At 38.7% G+C, this 17456-nt stretch overlaps 2 protein-coding genes across 3 annotated transcripts in view; one reads left to right on the plus strand and one right to left on the minus strand.

The window, feature by feature from the left end:
* Positions 1 to 12074, plus strand: part of OFD1 (oral-facial-digital syndrome 1) — a 33716-nt gene extending 21642 nt beyond the window's left edge. Inside the window, exons 17-22 of the mRNA XM_010008796.1 lie at positions 2859 to 2959; positions 7930 to 8049; positions 9099 to 9250; positions 10156 to 10326; positions 10972 to 11039; positions 12029 to 12074. Of these exons, the coding sequence (XP_010007098.1) occupies positions 2859 to 2959; positions 7930 to 8049; positions 9099 to 9250; positions 10156 to 10326; positions 10972 to 11039; positions 12029 to 12074 (658 nt within the window). The remainder of the gene's footprint in view (positions 1 to 2858; positions 2960 to 7929; positions 8050 to 9098; positions 9251 to 10155; positions 10327 to 10971; positions 11040 to 12028) is intronic.
* A 2733-nt stretch (positions 12075 to 14807) lies between these two features.
* Positions 14808 to 17456, minus strand: part of GPM6B (glycoprotein M6B) — a 29903-nt gene continuing 27254 nt past the window's right edge. Inside the window, exon 8 of one of the 2 annotated variants that reach the window (XM_010008798.1) lies at positions 14808 to 15231. In XM_010008798.1, the coding sequence (XP_010007100.1) occupies positions 15082 to 15231 (150 nt within the window). In that variant the 3' untranslated portion in view covers positions 14808 to 15081. Of the gene's footprint in view, positions 15232 to 16266; positions 16761 to 17456 lie in introns of those variants that run through there. The other variant, XM_010008799.1, reaches the window with a different exon arrangement.

Raw genomic sequence — 17456 nt, forward strand, 5'->3', positions numbered from 1 at the left:
TCTACTGTCTCTTGGAGAATGTAAATCAAGCAGTTGTACGTTCTCACTTCATTCATTAACAAGCTGTAATGCTAAATATTTTTTTCTCGAAAGAGCTTGTTCATGTGCCTGTAGAACTGTTCTCAGAATCGGAATCTCCAGTTTCCTTTGCCAGCTGGGAAGGGGATGGGTAGCGAAACATTTCTCCTTTCCCCCTTTTTTTTTTTTTAAGGTGTCTTTTAAGTAAATTAATAACTTGGCAAAATTAAACTGTATAAAAATTACTTACCTTTCCTCTTTGAATTTTCTATTTCTGTGTATTAAATTCTTCTGTTCTTAACTGTCCCTTGTGCCTTGACTCTCCAAAAATTGAGAATCTTGAATAGGTTTTTTAAGAAAAAGCTTGAGTACTTAGTTTCTAATGTTTCTTTCCTAAGAGGAGACACCTGAATTAGCCTTATCCTTCTAACTATTATTCCAGATCTGATGGCTGAAGACAGATAGCTTGTCCTGGGGCAGCTCTACCAGGCATTCGTAGGACTTTCTTCTTCTGTTATTATCAAGTCTCAATATGCATTTTATGTAGAGAGGGTCTCTTTCATTAGAATTTGGTTAGAATTTGGGGAGAGCCTTTATGTTCTTGACCTTGAAAAAAAGCCGTTGGGATTTCTAGGGACTGTGGGGTTAGTTTAAGGGTCTGTCTCTTTTTTCCCCGCTCATTCACATTTTCTACATTGTGTCTGAGGTTTCCTGTGTTCCTGTGACAGACCTTACAAAATGAAAGTGCTGACCTGCACGTTAAGGTGATACAGGAAAATACTGTGAGGGACAGTATTTCTTGGGAGAATAGAGACTACATAGGGATTGCGCTGCCTGAAGAGTGAACAATGTGAGCAAGTTGTGTTGCAAAGAACAGGCAGGGTTTGGGCAGGCAGCTATGGGTTGTTTGTTGCTTTCTTGGGTTCCTCATGACAAACCAAGGGTATGAGGTCTCAATAATTTTATTGAATTGCTGCTTTCCTGATACTTTCTTAAACAGAAAACATCCTTTTGTTGAGTATTTTTAAAATGTCTTGTGCTTTGGACTGTTTTCTTTTGCATAAAATATTTGAGAAATGCATGTGTGGGCTTTTCCAGCAATTACTCTCATTATTAGGCAAAGGCCACATCATTGGTGTATACTGTGGTCTTAGTTTATGACCTGTAGGCTTTAAGTGGTGATGGGAACTTTTTGTAAAAATAAAAGAAAATAAAATACAAAGCTGTAACATCAGGAAGTCATTACAAGTTAGACCTCTGTCAGTGGGGAAGAACAATTGCTTCTGTGACTACAGGAGCTCCTTGTTTATGTTTCAAGATATGAGTGGTATGAAGGAAGCCAATTAACAGACAGGAAGACTAGAATTATAAGGCAGATTATTATCTAAACAATTCCTTTTTTGTTTAAGGCTGAAGAAACCAACTCTGGGGATTTTTACCAGTTTTAGGTGAAAAAAAGTGAGGTGAAAAATTTTAGGTGAAAAAATTTCAGACATTTACAAAGTAGTTTAGATTGTGGTGGGTTTTTTTTGTTTAATCTTTAATAGTAATTTTAAGCATAGCTCATGCAATTTAGGAATTTGTTGACTGGCACACCAGTACTGTTTCATGGGATGTTGACATTAGCTACAAGTAACATTTTGGTTGCCAGATGTGTTTGGTGGAATTAATTTTGAAATATGTTTGGAATTACATGTGTTTAGGAGGTATTCCTGAGACAGACCTCTTCTGTTGGCTGAATCTGGGGTATTGACTTTCAGTGTTGTCTGACTGACAGACCGTATTGACTGTCTTTCTAGCAGTGTTGCAGGACACTGTATTGAAGAAGGTACCATGCATGTCCTTGAACCTTGCAAATTCTTTACCAGCTAACCATTTCTGTGAAGGAATGACTGAAAACAAAAGTAGACTTGCAAAACCTTGACATTCCATTTACTCTGTTGTATTTAATTTACAGGGTATTTTACCCACTGACCTTGCTGAACTATCCTTCTGACAATGCAGTTTGATGTGTTTGTCCCCAGATTTACGTTTTTTATTTAACATCTCATTGTAGGGGTATGTTTTGCCCCACTTTTTGTCCACTTTTGCCCCATAGAAGACCTGAATGCCTTATAAATTGTAAGCACAAACATAATTATGCCACTGCAAAGAGCACCAGCTGGTGTGAAGTAAGCTCCTTTATGAAGTGCTGCTGCTGAATTTCATTAGTGACCTCTACTCCATTGGCTATTCTAGTTCTGGTCAGAGTTTAGTAGCTGGGTCACGTGGGAGATATTGTTCTTTCACATTATCTTTCTGATGAGATAAGCGGGGATTTAGAATGAGGGCACTAACCCCATTTTTTGTAGCACCCAGATTTTCACCCCTGCATATATGTTTTGCCAGACATCTAATCCTAATACATTTCAAACACATCTGTTAAGATGACATCAAAGTGGGAATGAGACTGTAACACAGAGCCTAAAAAGGCAAATTTATTAATTTCGGTTGACTCTCACATTTCACTGTATCTCTTCTTTTTTTCCTTACTCCTTTTTCTGCCTTTTGAGAGTGTATTTTGTTTTAATGTAAAGCCTTTATGTCAAATATAGGCCTTGGGCAAAGGCTGCAGGGAGATGGGTATCGGAGATGGACTTATGGTAAAAGTTAGAGAACTGCATTTAAATACCTTAAATTTTGAGTCAGAAATCATTACAGCTTTTTGGTTGTGTTTTTTATATTTGGTTTATTCTGTTGCTAAGCATGGGTTTAGTCCTTGTATTTAAATCTCAGATTACTATTTGTTTAAAAGTTCAGCATTTATACTTATTACATCATGTTCTTCTTTCCTCTTTCAGACTTCTTAATCAACAAAGAGATAAACAAGATTTCATTGATATCTCCAAACCAGAGAAACTAACATATGAGGAACTTGAAGAACGCATTTCTTCTCCTGAGGGTAAGTTTTAGTGTGTTTTAGACATTTTGTTCAACACCTTAGGGCTTAACACTTGCAAGACAATTACCGTCATAGTTTAAGACCGTTGTTGGAGTGAAAAAATTCCAACTGATGTTGGAAATAGGAAGAACAAACTGTCTCTGATGAGATGGGATTGATCTTATTCATATTTGCATCATTAGAGAAGAAGGGTATGTAGTAATAAATAGATGCTAAAATCGACATGGTTCTGGAATTTGAGAACATACTTTTTGTTCAGCAGTCGTACATAACTTTGTTCTGGTTCGTGTACGTAGGTCTGACAGTTGTTTTAGAATGTTTTAATATTGTGAAGGATTATTTTTTTTTAAAGCATAAAAATGGACTAGTATATGAACTAACTTGGAGCTCTGTTGTATTTGCTTCAAAAAGTAAAACTCCAAGGCATGTTCATCATGGAGCAATATAAGAGCAGAGCTCTAATTCTGAAGCTGTTACTCTTGGCTGCAGAATGCTCTTGGGGATTTATCCTTCAGTAATTGAGGCTTAAATAGTAGTATGAATTAGAAATTACTTTAGGAAACATGTGTAAATGTGGCATCGATCAGCATCTCTGAGTAGTTTTGGAATATATGGTTGAGTTACTGAAACAGGAATTTTATCCTATTTTTTTCCTCTGAGGTCAGAATTTTATTTATTTACATTTCTGCACTCTGTTGATGGCAGGAAGAACTTTTTCATTATCTGGTGCCTTGCATTGCATGCTGCAGAATGTTTCCTTGTCTTTATATGCTGCAGGGTCAGTGTGAGGAAAGCTAAATGCCTTTCCCATTTCTAAATTTTGTTAGGTCTGTAAAGTTTTGAGACTGGTGGAGATACATCATTGGGTCGTATAATTAAATCTGTAGTTGGTGAAGAGATTTTAATTCTTGTATGGGAGGGTTAGAATCGCTGATTTCAAAGAAGACATTCCTAAACTCATGTGCGTTTTCCTGGGTGTCACCATCCGGTATTTGGATACGTGGCAATTTTTTATGATCTGCCCAGGACAAAACAAAGATAACACAACATCGGGTGCACAAGTAGGCACTGGGGCTGGCCTGCTGTCTTAGCACAGATGGGGCAGAACCCCCTTGCTTTCTAACACTCCTCACCGCAGTGGGGGGCTGGTGTGGCTGGACTCTGCCTTCTCTCCCCTGGCATAAGCTACACGGCAGCTGCACCCTTTGTTGTCCTGCAGGACCTGAGAAAAGGTTTAAAGGTGATCCCAAATGGTGAAATTAAGACGCAAACAAGGTCAGATGTCACGTGCACAACAAACTTGTATTACAGTAACACAGCAAAGTCTCTGGAGCAGGTAGGACAGGGAAGAAAACAGAGACAGAAAAGAAAGGAGGAAGCAGAGATACAGAGGACAGCAAGTGAGAGCATAGTTACCACCACGGTCCAGCGATATCGGTGGGGAAGTGGTTCCTGGTGAGGAAGTGCTTCCCTGCACCTGTAGTGTCCTAAATTTTTATACAGTTATTTCCCACTGCACCCCCACTTTTCTCCCTGAATAAGTGAGAAAATCTTTCTATCTTCTCCCTGCTTCTCCAAGATAGGAGGGGGGTAGGTATGGCGCCGGGGCTATGCCCTGCAGATAGTCTTTGTTTGGCTAATTGATGAGATCAGCCATTGCAAAAGAGGAGGTTGAGACAACTGGCACCACAGGATTAGTTTATTGCAGTGGAGGTTCGGTCCTAGGAGGTGGCTTGAGACTGGCACTCTTTTTCTTTTCCTGCTAAGTTGGTGGTTTTCATGAGATATCAAGGTTATCACTGGGTATTCTGTTCCCAGCACCAGAACTCCTTTGTCTCCAATCTCATCATGTCCCACACTGAACTCCCCAGTTCTCAGGTACACATTACAGGAGGGGAAGCAAAACGGTTGGGTGGGTTGCTGAGACATCTCTTTAGTCCATCAACAAGTCTTGTTTAACTCTTAAATGCGTCAAGACAGACAACAGATATCCTGAGTACATCACTTATCTCTTTGATTGTTTGAGACAAGCACTATACATCCTGAATGCCACACTGGGTCTGAAACTCACTCTTTTGGTTGTGGTTAAGTCTTAGGGATGTTTCTTTAAACAGCAAATGTGCTGATAGTGTTTAGTGATAACTAGTAGAAACTGATGAAAGATTTATGCTTTTTTTTTCTGTGAAGTCTTGCATTTGTTGTTTTCTAATTTGCCTAATTTCTTTTTATAAGCTTTAAAAGAATTATTTGAATGTGAGCAGAGCCTGTGGCTGCTAATGGTTTCTGTTCATCTCATATTTTAACTAAATTTCTATTTATTTGTTTAATTTCATATTAGAGAGTTTTGGGAATACATTACATATTTCACTTTTATCACATAGGGGAATAGACTGATATTTTCTCTGCAATTAGACCTAAGTAGATACTGTGTCTAAATAAGTTACCACTATATCATTCAATGATCTGAGGTAGCCAACAGAATAATTTTAAGAATGTCATATCTAGTATCATATCATAGATCTTAAAGGTCGTCTAGTTGCTCAGAGCCCCATCCAACCTGGCCTTGAATACTTCAGGGAGAGGGCAGCCACAACTGCCCTGGAAAACCTCTTCCAGTATCTCACCACCCTCACAGTGAAGAATTTCATCCTAATGTCTGACCTAATTCTCCCCTACTCCAGTTTAAAGCCATTACCCCTTGTCCTCTCACTATCAGCCCTTGTAAAAAGACCCTTCCCAGCTTTCCTGTAGCCCCTTCAGGTACTGGAAGGCTGCTATGAGGTCTCCCCAGAGCCTTCTCTTCTCCAGGCTGAACAATCCCAACTCTCTCAGCCTGCCCTCATAGGAGAGGTGCTCCAGCCCTCTGATCACCTTCATGGTCCCCTTCTGGACTTTCTCCAGTAGCTCCACGTCCTTCTTATATTGGGGGCTCCAAAACTGGACACAGCACTCCAGGTGGGGTCTTACCAGAGCACAGTAGAAGGGGAGAATCACCTCCCTTGACCTGCTGGTCACACTGTTACTTTTTTTCCCTTTGCAGAACAGTTAATGTCAAGATATTTTGTACTATATTGTTTTGGGTTTGGGTTTTGGGTTTGTTTGTTTGTGTGGTTAGAAGACCTTAGATGTAATATTTAACAGGAACCTATTTGTGAAATATTTTTTTTTACTATTTAAATAATACATACCCTGAAACATACTGATGCCTCATACGTTGTTGATAACCTCATAGTTTAAAGAGAGAGCAAAAAAGTAGAATAGACTTTCTTTTGATTGTGATAACCCATTATTTTGGTCTTACATAAAACATACATAGAATTTACTTCCTAGGCAAAGATGGCAGGACTTCCTCTTGCTGTTGTAAGAAACTGAAAAGTTTTTTCTAACTTGGCAGACTGCCAGTTTGGCAGAAAGTTTTGTGATACTTTCATCTGTAATTCCTTCAAAAGAATTTTAAGATATTAAGACTATTTTGAGAGAGAGGCTCCTCAATTTGGGTGTGTTGTTTTCCTTTGTGCAAAATATTTCAGTTTTATTATAATGTGGAGAAGAAAAATGCTTGAAACCTCACTAATATTTAAAGGATTGGAATTTGATATTTTCTAAATGTTTACCCAAAACCTAAGGAGGTTTCTGTACTATATTACACTAAATGCTTGGAAAAATCACAGAATCACAGAATCATCCTGGTTGGAAAAAACCTTAAAGATCATCAAGTCCAACCATAACCTAAATCCACCAACCTAATCTACCTGTTCAGTGCTTAAATCATGTCACTAAGCACTATATCTACATTTCTTTTAAATGCTTCCAGGGAGGGTGACTCCACCACCTCCCTGGGCAGCCTGTTCCACTGTCCAACCACTCTTTTGGTGTAGAAATTCTTTCTAATATCCAGTCTAACCCTCCCCTGGTGCAACTTCAGGCTATTTCTTCTAGTCCTGTCATTATTCATTTGGGAGAAGAGGCCAATGCCCACCTCTCTACAACCTACTTTCAGGTAGTTGTAGAGAGCAGTGAGATCTCCTCCTCTTCTCCAAACTAATCAATCCCAGTTTCCTCAGCCTCTCCTCATAGGGCTTATTTTCCAGACCTTTCACCAGCTTGGTAGCTCTCCTCTGGACGCGCTTCAGCAACCTGACATCCTTCTTGTAGTGAGAGGCCCAGAACTGCACACAGAACTTGAGGTGCAGCCTCACCAAGGCCGAGTACAGGGGCATGATCACTTCTCTGCTCTGGCTGGCCACGCTATTCTCAGTGCAGGCCAGGATGCTCTTGGCCTTCTTGGCCACTTGGGCAATGATCTTGTGTATTTCAGTTTGGCTACCTGGAGCTACATCCTTCTATTTACCTCTTTTTGAGCTTTCCATAAAAATGAGATAATAGCAGCCTACACACTTGGCAAATAAATAATTAACCAGCAGTTGAGTATCATACCAGGGATCAGAAATGAAGTACAGTAATTGTGGTTTTGTAAATTCAGAGCCAGAGGGAAGAAAATAGGATATAGAATATCTGAGTTAGCAGTATCCATCCTGTGCGCTGAAGAAGGCCAGGCTCCCAGTAAAGAAGCTGAATGTGATCAAATAGTTAAAGGTTGTTTTAAGTGCATGGGCAGGATGAGCTAAGCTTGGATATGTAATTTTTCTCTGACCTGTGTCTCGATTATGTAAAGAAATGAAAACATTTTGGTTTTCTGTTGTATATTTATTCATGAATCTGTTTTGGCTTTGTAAACAGATGTGTTCCAATAGCTAATTTCAAAACTAACAATTCTGTAATTAAAGCAGCAAGTACAGCCTATGATAATTCTTCATCCTCAGGGAAATGGTCAAGTTGAAGGGAAAATGCTCAATTAGTGCTGGTATTTATGTGTTCTAATTCAGCCATTCCCACACTTTGTGTCGATTGCTGTGCTCCACTATTGTAATTACAAAATAATGAAGCCATTGTTCAAATTTCTTCTCCAGATCAGGGGGACATTCCAGAGCAGTGTGAAAGTGATGCCTTGCATCCATCTGGGGACATCGTCAATAGAAACCATGTCACAGCCACTGTGCCAGCAACAGCCACTTCGCCTCAGGACTTAAGTGAGTTCTCAGCTCAGAAACACAAATGAATACCCTTTTAAAATGGCAAATGTATAAAACAAAAAGCCAAATATTTACCATTCTGTAGGTATGAATGCTGGCATGATTGAAAAATTTTACAAAAGTGTTAATTATGTAATAAAGAGGAAGGAATGTTTTCTTTTGCTTTACTGTATGGGGATGACTTTTTCACCCTGGTTTCGGTTACATTTGGTTTTAATTTAAACACTTTTTTCACTTGTCCTGCCTCCCTGTCCAGCTTCTAGAGAGATGTTTTTGGCTTTTTCTTTCCTCGTTAGGATTATTAAATATTTTTTCTGTTCTTGATAGATATGAGACTTGAGAGGCTTTGTTTTGTTTTTTAAAGTATTTTATGCACTACTTGTCTGGATTTTTTTTATTTTTCTTAATTCTGTTTGCAAACTGTATTACCACAATGCTTTTTTAAATCTTTGGGTAGATGAGGATGATTTGAGTGCAGCATATGCCACTTTTCTAATTGTTCTAGATGGAAGGATTACAATTATTTTTATTTAGAGAAGAGCTCTGTAGCTTCTAACAATTCCCAGTGTTTAGTTTGGGCGTCTAATTGCTATCTGAATGCTGTCCTACTTACACAGCTTTTCAGATATACTGGTCACATCAGCACTGTGTCCTGCAATAATTGTCAAAGGGTTTTTTACGTAACTTGCTTTGTAAAGAATTGTATCCAACCATAGTGCAATGAGGGAAAGAATATAGCAACTTGAACTTTAGCATAAGAAAGATTTAATGAGAAAGTCTGTGTTAGGAATGAGAAGTGCAGGGAGAGATTTGTCAACTCTCTGACCCCTACGTTGGCTCTACTGTTTAATTATTAATGAGTCGTGTATCAGACTAAAAATGTATAGAGATAGGAAGAAATATTACCAGATACCCAAGAACTTTGGTATATGCATGAACAATATCTCCAGTTGTGACACAGGAACCTGATACTGATTTTACACCATTGTAGTACATTCCTGAACTACATGAATCAATTCACACACATTTGAAATAATTTTTCACAGCGGTCCTGGATCGAAGACAGTTTGAAGAACAGAATAGAGAGGTTGAGAAAAACTCAGAAGAGGAAAGGAATGCAAGAAAAGAAAGGAGAGAGAAAGAAGAAGAGGAAGGTTTGGAAAGAGAGCAAAAAGAAGTGGAAAAGCTTAACAAAGAGGTGGTGGTTTCATACCTTAATTTCTGGCAGTAATGCAGCTTTGTAGTATTTTAGGATTGCTGTGTGTGTTACAATGTTAAAATAGATTTTATTCTTGAAGTCAAAGTAGTAGAAACTAAATTTGTTTATGTCTTTGTGTGATTAACTGAAGTGTCTTGATAGAATTCTTCCTCATGCCAAGTAATGTTTTCATGCTTCATGTAACTGGAAGCTACAGTTCTATGGTCAGAACCCAGAAGGCAGCTCCTCGAACAAGCTGTATGTTTGCTGTCTTTCTGGTCTGGACTGCTGTTGGTGGGACAACACTAGAACGTGTTAATGCCCATCTGTTCAATAGCTGGTATCAGGGCATCCAGGGTACTTTCTTGGATGTAGAACTTACAAGGAGACGGTAGGGAGTTTGCTTAAATCCCTTTGAGCTGATGTAGCATGTGTTGAAGTATTGTTCTGGACTTGTAGGACCTGCACAGAATTTGGATTTTTGCTCCTTCTCGTTTTGTCTTCCTCTTCCCACCTTTAAACCTTGATTTCTTTGATTAAGTCTAGTGCTGCTGATGAGACATGCTTATGATACCCTTTACACCAGCAAACTGGGCCCCTGGGGCTTTCAAGAAACTTGCATATCTGTTAGTTCATCTTTGTCAGTTCACACAGACACAGACACAGAAGCGTCTGGCCTCACAGCACCTCAACCATCCAGACAGAATTAGGGTCTCTTGAATGTCACTTATTGAGTTTAAGTGATAAAAATTAATCTTGAACTGCATATAACAAGTTCAATGTTGTTTAGACTGGCACATTTTACCAAGATTAATGTGAAATCCTGCATGTAGTGCAGGTATTTAACTATAAAAGGATTTTTCTTGAGCTGATGAGCATTTAATTTTGATTTTTTTGTCTTAAAGTGGATCCAAGACTCGATGAAAATAGATGAAGAAAAAGAAGATATGAAGGGGCCAAAACCTGAAAAAAGTAATTCTGGTGCTGGAGATAATGTAAGGGTTTCTACTCCAAATCCATTAGAAAAATACATGAGAATAATCCAGCAGAGAAGAGAGCAAGAACTGGCAACCAAGGTGATTAGTCTCAAAACAGAGTCCCAAAAATATTATTGGTTGAATTTGTGTGTTGCTAAATGTGATTAGAATGAAAACAATATCCTCATTCTTTCATTTTTTTCTTCATTCAGAAGCTTTATGCAACAACCTGCAGAGATAAGTGTTTGGATCTGTATTGCAGAAATGTGTTGATACAAAAGAACAAACTTTCTTCTGGAAGGGTTTTGGTTCCTGTATCCTCTGGGAGGGGTGTTGTTTGGTTTTTAGGTACTAGGATGTTATTTAAATGTAAATGTCCTCAATTTTTAGTTTAAACTGTATTTAAATACAGTTTGAATCTACACGGGTCAGTTCGTGTTTCACTGACACGACTGATGGAATTAATTCTGGCAAAATGGAAAATTTGACTTTGAAGTATGTACATGGGGGAACATGACTTTGATGGAAGGATGCAGAGTGTGGTTTTGGTCAGACTTTATCCAAACTGGATTTTTCAAAGCACTGCTACTCTAGATGCAATTCAGCATTGGTAGAAATATGGTGGCTCCTTCAGGAGACATATTTTTAGTTAGATGCCTTTAAATACAGGTACTGTTATTAAAGTCAATTAAACATTTAATTAAGAACCAGTTATAGTAAGTGTCTTTTCCTCTTGACTGCCAGGTTTCAAAGAAAGAAGAAATAGAAGAGTCACTTACAGAGGGACTTGTATCTAGTGAAAAGGATGACAGGTAAGGCTCATGTTTCTATTAATCACTTATCTGACCCATATTAATAAATACTTATGGTATGAATTATGGTCAAGTTACCTGCCTCCTTAAAAAGCAAAAAAAAACTAGTAATCAAAAGAAATGGGGTTGGGAAAATGGAAGATCTTTCCGATTCTTAGGTTAGTTATGCACTATATGGCATTTGGAGCAGGGAACTACAGTCAATTATCTGTTTCAGTAGCTGTGACAATTAAAACTTTATCTGCTGCTGAGCAGCATCAGTTCCTTCACAGTGAGCTCAAGTTTGAGGGATTCTTCTTGGGGAATGACCCTGGGAAGGTTTGTCTGAGCTGCACCTTGCTTGTCATCTGTTACTGGCATTGAATTAGCCTTGATCTGTCAGTAGCATCATGGATTTCCAACAAGCCAGTTCACACACTTCCTGCAGAGATTTTGGCTGCCTGCACCAGGACACTGAGGCACCAGAGCTTGGGCATTTCTGTTGGTTTTCTCTAGACACCCATCAATATGCATACATAGTTTTTAAAAAGTTTCTTGAGAGAGGAAAGAAAAAGATGAGCCCAACCCTACCTCTATTTATCTGCAGATGTAGAACTGAAAATATATATCAGAAAAAAAATAACAAATGGTTAAAAAAAATTAAATGCTCTGCCTAACTGTAGCAATGCTTCAGTAGTAGCTGTGTCTTCACAGTGCTGCTTTACATACCAGACCCTATGCTGGTGCTCCTGAATTGTATCTGGGTAGGGTTCTTGTCCCTGGGAAAGTGCCACAGAAGCAGTAGATGGACAGTACTGCTCTGATAGATGAGCTGATTTTCTGTTCATGATGGCCCAAAGCCTCACCATTAAAGGATTGCTTATTGCCTTCAGCTCACTGAAACAGGAAGAGAATTGCAGCACAGGCAATCTCTTAACTGTCTTTTTTAAAACAAGATAAGAAACTATTTTGGACTCACTTTCCTTCCCTCCCTCCTATCCTTAATACAGCACTGCAAACATTTCTCATGGAGACATTGATGAAGACTTCTGGTGAACAATAGCTACTGATTTTTTTAATTTTATTTTTTTTTACAATACAAATGTTTATAAAGCAGCTTTCTGCCTACAAAATGTTGTAATAACTATTAGGCACCAAGGCTGCAGGTTGTATAATTATAAATTAATAAAGCTGATTTTGAGCTGTCTCATCGCTTCAGTCATTGAATTAAAACAGTGAGCCCTGATGTGTTACTAATCCAGAAGGAGGCCCTTGAGTGGGGTGAGAGAGAGGACAAAGCAGTGCAAAGAAATGTTCAGGCAGAGATTGGCTTTGGCACTGACTTCATATAAACTTTGTCAGCTTTTCAAGTTGTTCTTTCCCCCCTCCCCTCCAACACCCAACCCACTGCCCAAACCCTTCCCCTCCAACTGCTATGAACCATAGCTCAAAGTAGCAGGGTACAGGTAACACAAAAGTCAGTCATCCTGATACCTTCTTAAAGGTGTCCCATGGAAACCCTTGGCTTGCACAGCTAGAGAGCAGCGTGTGACAGACCAAAGCTGATGTGCCCCTTCAACTGCTATGGCAGGGGAAGCAACATCTGTTGCAATCAGCTTTACCTCGTGTATCACCTTGTTGCTATTTACCAGCCCAGAATGGAGAGATTCAGATAAAAATGCTATTTAACTCATCTTTATTTAAGCTTTGTATTTTGTAGGTAGATTATAGGCAAGATCATTAAACTTTATTTACAGTATAAAATACAGTCATGTTTTATCAAGGAAGTAATTTGGGGTGGCAGCATATATTACAACTTGCACTGCATTTGAGGCTGCTTATCTTGTCCTAACTACCAGAACATGAAGCCAAGTTTGACAGGATTCAGGGGCAAAAACCGAAGCTCTGGCTTGAATTTGCTGGATGTTGAAACATAAGGTACCAAAACCACAACAGAAATAAACTCTGCTTTTAGAAATGAAGATAAAATGGGATTTGGTGGCTGGTCTAATTTGAGAAGCTGCTTAATCTGGTGTTGCAGCAAAATTTCAGAGCAACTCTTCCTGTTGGAGGTCAGGAAGGGGACAGGTAGTGCTTGTTGCATTATGCTGGCCTGAAACAACTACCACCTACTTCGTGCTAGGAACACTGGCTGACTTACCATGCTGAAGTGCACACCTACGGGGCATCCCTGCCCAGGACACCAGCAAAGGGACAGACACTATCCAACAAAACGTGTTTCACTTCAGAAAGAGACAAAGCCTAGAAATGCACTAGGATGGAGAAGCTGTAGGTCTGGTTTCAAATAAGCATACACAAGTGTTGTCTATTATCTACAAATATTTATTTTAACACTTGGATGTAACTACAGGAAGCCCTTGGCACTGATAGAAAATATTGATTCACTGTTAGGTTACAAAAATTTATACATAGCAAAATTTAATGCTCTTTACATAAAAATATTAGACTACTTAAACAAAACTTCAAAAACTCCCAGTAATAGCTACACTGAATTAGAAAAAGAATTAGGCTTTAAGACACTGCCTCCATTATTACCCTTATGCAAACACTGGGCTAGAACATCACCTGCATTGCTGTAGAAATGTCTCCTTCATGCAACAGGTAAGAACATACACTAGGCTATTTTGTCATATTTGCTCTACATTGATCAACTTTGCCCCTTTTTTAAAACTGTCAAATTAGACTTCAATATTTAACAAAAAAAAAAAATTATTATTGAAGTTAACCCCCCCCAAATGCCTCTTCTTTTAATACTGACTTGAAGAAATTTGTGCTTCCTTTGATTTATATTCAGCAAACAGTCAAAACTATCAAATTACACGTCAGCTTAACATGGGCATGACTTGAATATTTAAATTTTTCCAATGATTGATGTATTTTATCCCCCTCCCCCCCAACATTTATATATATATATATCATATAGAACAAACACCAAATATACCATCACTAATACTCAAGATATCACTGAATGCTTCTGAAAAAAAAACAGTAATTAGAAGGCAAACTTCTATGGGAAATGACTGTAAAATGGCACCAGTTTATTTTTTGTTGCTGTTGTTTGTTTTTTCTGAACACCACGTTTTCCTAATGTGCTAATTAATTTGTAAAAAGGAAAACACATAAGCACTGACTATAAATTTGCTAAGCACCAAGATAGAGAAAGGTGGACATCCTGTATTCTGTTTTATGGCTGTTATTTTTATTGTTTGTGTAAAACTCTGGAAACTTCCTCATCCGCTCATTTGGAATGGTCAGATCAGTGTCATTTTAACAAGGTAACACTTTTCACTTACTTAAAATGTAGGATAATGGTCTCCTGCCACTATATAAATGCTAAGACATTTATAGAAAATAAATATTAAGGCAAAGCTGACATTTATTTTCAAAGAAGGGGATCATTATCCAGATCCAGGGATCTACATTCCATTGAATAGTGAATAAAAAGATTAAAACTTGGGGGACACCTGCTCAACACTCAGGTAAGCACAGGAGGGTGACTGCTTCGTCATTTAAAAACAGGTGGCACCAAAGCAGAGGGTGGTTCCTGTGGCCCGCGGGAAAAAGAAGGGCCAAAGCCAGCCCTGCTGCAAGGCAGGAGCTGCTGCTGTCACCTAAGCACCAGCTGTGGGGAATCCTGGCCTGCCACACTGGCCGTTTGGTTTAGAAGCAGACACTAAATCACACCCCCTGCAGATGCCTCTGCCTAAGGGCTGTAGAGAGGGAGCTCTGCCTGCGGGCTTGGGTCCTGCCACGGCTTCTGCACAGCACAAACAGCAAAGGTCTTCAGGAAGAGTAATTTGGTCACTTGTTGTGAAGTGTTGCCTTTTAAAATGCCTGGAATAAAACCTCCATTCTCTGTATGAAAGGATGGAAGATTACCCAAGGGAAGATCTCCCTACGAATGTGTTCCAGGAGCTGGAGTGTGAAGCTTTTGCACTTCTCTCTAATTTTGTTTGGTAGACACACATCTGTACTGCGGAGCAGCTATTTGTTGATTTGTCAGAGCTACAGAATTCTTCTGCTGAATTACTGTGGCAAACATTTATGTGTAAGAATTGAGTTGCTCTTTTGACCGAGACTGGATATCCTGAAGCTCCTGCTCTTCTTTTGCTTTGATATCTTGGTAGGCCTGCATTTTGCTTGCATCCTTTAAGTAGGCCCAGTTAGAAGACAGTATCATGAGGAAGTGGATCTGGAAGAGAAGGGTGAGCATGATGGCTAGTGAGCATGTCAAGAGGCAAAGCAAGCTGCTAGTTAGATTAATAGACGCTCTTTAAAACAACAACCAAAAAATAGTTATTCTACGTTAATAAGCATTCTGTTATTAAAACAAGCACAGAGGCTATTTCCAAAGATCTCTAGAATTTGGCATGCTAATAATTATTTCAGTTGGTTATTCACAATTTAGAGAAAGTTAGTGTAACAGCAATAAAATGAGCTACAGACTTGGACGGATCAATTAAAATGCAGAATGGGGGGAAGCAGGAAAAAAGTTTTGTATGTGGCAATACATGTAATCCGTAAACTATGAGGTGATCAGAAGAATTGCTTCCTAAGGTTGCGGTGTTTATGCATATCCATGCCCAGATCCTGGTAATTCTTTTTCCCCAACAAGCAGATGAGAATTCCACCCTCCCCCTGAAAAAAGCCTGAAACTGTAAACAATTTTATTTATGTGAACAAGGCTACATTAACATAGTGAAAAATTAAACAACAAAACATGAGTCCAAAACTAAGCAAAAGCATGCAATCTCTGGGTTAAAAAGTCTTAATCGTGTATTTTTATAACTACATTTTTAACTTCCATTGTCAAACCTCAGGTGAAGAGTTTTATATCATTATATAGCAACTGGTTCTTTTCTTTAATATTATTATTATTATTGTATGGATTTTTTCTAGTTTGTGCATTCACCTCTTCCCAACTTCTTTTCACCATACTTCATGCAAAAAATCTACATCTGAAAACACTGATTCATTTATTTTTTTTTTTAATCCCAACAGTGTAAAAAGGCCTCTATGATCTATGCATGGTTTTGCTTCCCGTGCAGTCATACTTACAGTTCTGAGATCTGGCTACTGAGAAATCAGTTACTAAAGTGCAAGCCATACAAGAACAGAAGCTATTTATATGCTGTTTCTTACTAGTTCAGGGTCCAAAAGAAAGAATGTGATTGTTTTACGCAACGCTAAATCAAGGATCTATTTCCTCCAAAAGAGACCGGCACTACTTTACTATTCTTTTTGTTTTGTATGATAGATATTTTGTCAAGGGGGTGGTATTTGGGTTTTGGGGATGAAGAATAAATTACTAATTCTGACCCTGAACTGTTCCAGTATTTATCTCAGAGATGACTGTTTGAAAACAAGTGGAGACTTGAAATGGAAACACCCCTTCTTCAGAAGGATGCTTTGTAAACACCCCTACAGTAACTGAGTCCTCTCAACATGAAAAAATAGCCAGATCTCATCCACATCACAGTTCATATACAAGAAGTCATTTTATTAATCTGATAAGCTAAGTGATGCTTACTGAAGCTATTTACAATTACTGTAACAAAATTCAGAAAGCTAGACTTTTAGCCTAGGGTGTCAGTGGTATTTCAAGCTACGCAATGCAGCTCTTTACTGGGCTTATACAATTTAGAATTTAGTGCAGCAATCTTCCCGACTCTTAAACTTCAAAACAGCATAGTTATATGTAGTAGCCATCATGTAGATCAGCTGGTGGAAGAGAACAAAATACAGGAGAGTAAGATACAGCAAGGTGACAGCTCAAGCCCACGTGGGCAACTGTCGATACTTTTACAACAGACGTTACTTTGAACTTCTTCCAGGGTGAAGATGCCAGATAAATAACTTGCCGTTTATCCAGACAGCATAACCTACACACAGACCTAAGGCTATTTCATCGAGAAATAATGACTATTACACCTGGATTTGGCTGACATGAGGTCAGAAGCTGGCAGCCAGAGGCTGCGTTAGGACATACGAAGCAAGTCACCGTGTTAACGCCCCTTTTCCCAACTGCAACCTGAAACTGGCATGGCAGGGTTGGACTAGTCAAACTGCCTGGGTCCAGATAAAAAGCCCAAGAGGTTACAAGAAACTGATCAAATAAACTACCAAAATGAAAGAAACAGTGGATGTAAAAAACAGGAAGAGCAGGCAGGAGAAGGGATGTCAAAGGACATGCAAAGAATTTTATCCTAAGGATGGAGGAGGTGGGTTAAGATGACTTCTTAAAGCAAAAGTTCAGGACCTGCTGATCTGCAATGTCCAAACCATAGCGGCAAATGATGGAGATTACAGCTTGCCCTCCTTAATGTCTAACATCACTATTTTTAAGATACACAAAATTCAATCTTAAAGCATCTTAAGCCAGAAAAAAACCCTTATACAATAAAACAACAACAAAAA

This window comes from Chaetura pelagica, unplaced genomic scaffold (assembly GCF_000747805.2).
Source record: "Chaetura pelagica isolate M959 unplaced genomic scaffold, ChaPel_1.0 scaffold512, whole genome shotgun sequence".
Lineage (NCBI taxonomy): Eukaryota > Metazoa > Chordata > Aves > Apodiformes > Apodidae > Chaetura > Chaetura pelagica.